At 33.5% G+C, this 5,252-nt stretch overlaps 1 protein-coding gene across 1 annotated transcript; it reads right to left on the reverse strand.

Annotated features, from left to right (window-relative positions):
- Positions 1 to 1,112: 1,112 nt before the first annotated feature.
- Positions 1,113 to 3,758, reverse strand: LOC140891831 (uncharacterized). Its single transcript, XM_073300491.1, has 6 exons — positions 3,126 to 3,758; positions 2,529 to 2,619; positions 2,251 to 2,435; positions 1,666 to 1,726; positions 1,529 to 1,586; positions 1,113 to 1,448 (listed from the first exon to the last, which is right to left on the reverse strand). The coding sequence occupies exons 1-5, from the start codon at positions 3,243 to 3,245 to the stop codon at positions 1,570 to 1,572; spliced, it is 474 nt and encodes a 157-aa protein (XP_073156592.1). The 5' UTR covers positions 3,246 to 3,758; the 3' UTR covers positions 1,113 to 1,448; positions 1,529 to 1,569.
- Between the last annotated feature and the right edge of the window lie 1,494 nt (positions 3,759 to 5,252).

Genomic DNA, 5,252 nt, shown 5'->3' on the forward strand with positions numbered 1-5,252 from the left:
ATTTATAATATATACCCACATAACATAATATCTCTATATAAGTTTACACAATGTGTGTGCAATGCTAGTTCATTATTAAAGCAATGTTTTTGGAACCCGACCGACCGGTTCGACCAGGAACAGGTCGGTTCTCCAGTCCGAAACGACTTCAAGAACCAAAAAACCGATCCAACCGGTCAAAATCGGTCAAAACCGGTCAAAAACCGGTTGAACCGGCCAAGAACCGAAAAACCAGTTCAACTGGTTGAACCGGTTTTTCGAATTTATTTATTTTTTTTGAAAATTTAAATTTTTTTATTTTTAAAACTTTGAATTTAATATTTATATATATACACACATTAAAATTTAGAATTTTTACTTCATTTAAAAAATTATTTTAATAATTATTGTTTTAAAAATTAAATAATTTATAACCATAATTGATATTTTGAATATATTTACATATTTATTTAGCTTTCAAACTATGTTAAATATATATTTTTTGTCTATTCATATTATTTTGGAGTTTTTAAAATTTAAAATATATTATTTATTATATTAAATTATATAAAAGATTTTTCGGTTCGACCGTCCGGTTTGACTTTTTTTAAGTAAACCGATTCGATCACCGGTACGGTTATAAAAACACTGTATTAAAATAGGAAAAAACAGAGTAAGGAGTTTAGCTCTACCAAGTCCAAGTGGCCAAGTCACCCCAAACTTTCCATTTTGTTTCCACTAAATATTTTTCAAAAAAAATTATGCTCTTTTATCTAAAACAATCCGTGATGTTCAATGTCCATAATAGATGGCCTCCGCAACTATTATGGGGAAACATATGCAGGTATCACAGAGCTAAAACATTCAATTATACAGTATACTTTTTTGTTTTTTGTTTTTGACACACAAGTTGCGCCAAGTTTCATCGCCCCCACCAACATTCGGGGGTCAGCCACTGTAAACACCCTGATCAGTACAGAGAAAACTCACCAAGAAACAACAGTGAAGAAGCAGAAGTGGTCCGCATTCAAGTCAAAAGACTCCACCAGTGACATAATGCGAAGGCCTTTGGCTTATTCGAGATATATTGAGTTTGCGTGTGGTGCAAAATCATTGAACAACCTTGAAGCACATAGATACAAACTATGAATGCGATATAACAGCCGAGAATCGACAAAAGCCAGTACACTTTCCCATGGAAACACTTCTTGCAATTAACAAAGCATGAAACAAAAGCTTATAGGAACAAAGATACATAACATATATTCAACATCTAATCGGCTAGAAAGCACCGAGAGCGTTATTATCAACGAATTTTAGGAAGAACGAAAAGAGGTAGTCGCTAGCTATTTATATAATTCCCACGTCCGAACATTTAGGCAACCTATCGCGCTATATAAGCATCAACCATCCCTATTCCAAAAAAGGGTGATGCATGCCGCTGCTTCATCTACCGTTACTATATCGTCCTGCAAAGCGTTGTAACAAAACTTTAACCAGAATCTTGAAATTTGGTGTCAAGAATATTTTTGTGAAGAAGAATAATCACCGTGACAAGTACATCATTCACTTTCCCATGAAGATGGGGTCTCAGTAATAAAGAGATCCTGCAAAAGAAACAAAAAAGTAGTCAATAATAGAAAATTTAGCCAGCAATTGGTACACGAATTTAAAGAACTGGCCTACCCTGCCACCAGTTCCCTCTTGAAGCACCGCCTGACTCATCTTCTCCTCCATCTTTATTAAACTACTCATAAACCAAAATTACATCAAATCATATAGTTCATTAGTAGCTTCCCCTTTAGGTGACACTATAGTAATTTGTAACAATGTGTTTGATTGCCATTAAATCTCGTTTCGTTGAATCTGCCGAGATAGACAAAAGACTTATAGGCTTCATACACATACAAATTAGTGAATTCGCCTTCTTGTCAATTTCATTACTTTCAAAAAGATTGAATAACAACTTTTCTCAAAAACTCGACTTCGCCATTAGTATTTTAACTTGCTACTTCGCATATACGCTGGAGACTAGGTAACCAAGACCAACTCGATAAAACACACAAGATTTCACGCGATGGGGCATGTTAACGCTTTGACTCTGATGCGATGTTATCAACCACTCAAGTTCATAAGAAACAACTTCGAAATACTATTCATGGAGACAAGTTAACTTTGGTAGAAAAAGTAAATCTCGGTGTTTTACTAAAGTAATCTGATCTTTATGTTAACATGTGGATGTGATCCCAAATTTATTTTAAGGCTACTTACAGTAGTGAAACAAGGATTTGGAGCAGTTGGGGGTCGAGAATAGAAATCTTGGCCCCCATAGTAAATTGATGAGTCATAGTGGAATGGATGTGCTTTATGCTCATGTTGATACAGATTCATCTCTTTGTTTGTCGTGCTCTGGCTTCGTCCTTCACCACTTGAAACATCTTTTTCTTGGAAAGAGCCTAAGATGAATCCAACCTCCAAAAAACAGTATAAATCTCTACAATTCAAGAATAAGCAAACAATGAAAATAAATAACCCCTCCTGAAATATACCCGAAACTCCGTTCTTGGCATTCAAAGCTTGACTTCCAGAATCATGCTTCTTCTCTGTTTCAGATGCATTCAAGGGCTCACTCCCAATGCCCTAAAACCAACATAATAATCAAAAAAAAAAATTAAAAAAAAAATCTCTCTCTTTGTTAAATTTAGGTTCAGTTTAAAACTTTCGGTTCTTGAAAGAAAACGTTTTTGACTCCCTGCTGCACCATTCGCTCGCATGCAAGAACTCGAGGGAGGAACACCAACAGGGCCAAAAAATAAGATCTTCCCATCGATTTCATTTACTTTCTCACCTTTAAACAACAGGCTATATAATTTGTAATTCATCTTAACATGATCTTAACATGCCTTTCGACCGATGACAATCGTCATTTCACATCCTGTAATTCCCAAATTTACTCACTCAAATTGGTGAAAATGGCCTCATTTCTTAGCATATAACAGCATACTGAAACCCTTCGGTAAACAAGAAACAGAGAACGAAAACATCCTTAAAAAATTTCAAATCTTGTAACCAAAAACGAAAAAGGCATTGACAAAATCCGATTATTTGATCAAGAATAAATCAACCCAATAAATGATTTCCGATACCTGAGCAGTCCGGGTGAAAATTGAGCCAAAAATCGAAGATGATGAAGCGGCAGAAGAAGAATCATTAACCCCAAAAAGATTAGAAGGAAACGAAGAACTCGATGGCTTGCGTCCTTCCATTCTCTCTCTCTCTCAAATAACCCTATTCTAAAATCTTGAATATGAAATAGAGATTTGGCACAAAAGGTTGGCTGGTATATATAGACAAGGACCACCGCCAAGAAACGTAACCGCCGAAAATCTCTCTCCAGAAAAAAACAGAAACTTTTCTACATAAAGCGATCATAAAATGGCCAAAAATAAAATTTAAATTAAAAAAAGATGAGAAAAGGAGAAAGAAACAGAGCAAAACACGTGAATGATCTCTCTCTTATGTATATTTACACGCAAAAAAGTATATTTATTGGATAGGAAAGAGAATAAATTACATAAACAAATAAAAAAAGGAAGAAAGAGACGCAAGAAAAAGATAAACCGGGCCAAAACGGAACTCTCGCCTGATCAAGATTTATTTATTTTTTATTGTTGATCCAATTTGGGATATGCATATTCTGTCTTTCATACAAATTTATAATTCTTGATTCCTTGTTCAGTTTGTTTATCCTCTCGCAGATACAGTTAGTCTGCGTTTTGATCCTCGGAAAGCCACTTCCTTACTCCTTCAAATCTCAGTGAGAGATGACAAATGGAAAAGCCATGGGACCCAACATTCAACTTCAAACCTTTACTGCCACCAACATTTCTGGATAAATGGTAATCATTTTTGAGACGAGTAAATGTCTTACCAATTTTAATGGAGTCCATTTTTTTCGTATTTATAATAAAAAAATAATATTTTTGATACAAAAAAATTTAAGTTTTTATCATAAATGACATAATTAAGAGATTAGTCTCACAAAATTATCCGTAATATTTTTACAATAATTTTTGTGTTTTGAGAAATTACTTGGAAAATATGTCTTCTTTCATAATTTCAGGATGAGATAAGATGTATCGAAAAGTTGACGGATATTATCTCATCTAGTCATTATCTCATCTAGTCATCTTATATGTAACATTATGCATATAATTGATCTCATGATTTAAGATAGTTAAAATCGATGAGTCTCACTACGTCTAATAGCTGATATACTAAAACTATGTACTTATGATACCGTGAGACGATCGATTTTATTATAAAGATCTTTTATTCGACGCAACACATGAATAAATATTATTTTTATGTCAATCGTAATACTCTTCATTCCACAAAATGAATCAAATTATTCATCTCACATAAACATATTCAATTATGTAATGACGTAGCATAGTTATTAATCTTTGCCAAATTTCTTTGACACCATGCTCACGAGCTTTTCGTTTTGTTGGTTATAATTTGGTCATATTGTGTATGAGTTCAATTATTATTATACGTTTTTAATGGATTCTGGTGTAAATATATCGTGATTAGAGTATGTTTGATTTAAATACAATCAAGTTTAAAGATGTATGAATTCGACTGCACAAGCATTTAGAAATTTAATAGTAATTTGAAATATATTTTATAGTAGCAATCATCATCACCATAGTGTTGTGTTAACTTTTCTTTAACGAGGAATGTATCACACCTATGAGATGGGAAAAAAATGATGTAGTTGATAGTTTTAGTCATTAGATGTTTGTTTACTAATCAAATTGACACTCATTTTGTGTCATTTGTGTTTTTTTTTTAAATTACGAAAATGTCATACTCATTCTACATGAGTCAAAGGTTCATTGACTCATGCGGAGGTTAAATCGAGGGATGTGTACGAGCGGCAGGGACCTGAAGGAGGGAGGAACATGACCCAGCCCCCAGAGCATATCTCACAATATTTCAGCAAAAAATATGCTCTACACGAGAATCGAACTCGCAACGCTGAATGTCATCCACTCAATGTTTCTATTGTTCATTGCTAACTCTTTGTTCACAAAAGCACTACATTTTTTCGTATTTTTTTAATTTTATCATTTATTTATTTTGTTTTCGTTAAAAATGGATAGTTACATATACCGGAGCAAAATATATATATATATATATATATATATATATATAAAAGTTATGTTATGATGTCCATCTCCTGTGTCCACCTCCATGCCCACTTATGA

Source organism: Henckelia pumila, chromosome 3, assembly GCF_033568475.1.
Source record: "Henckelia pumila isolate YLH828 chromosome 3, ASM3356847v2, whole genome shotgun sequence".
In the NCBI taxonomy this organism is placed as follows: Eukaryota; Viridiplantae; Streptophyta; class Magnoliopsida; order Lamiales; family Gesneriaceae; genus Henckelia; species Henckelia pumila.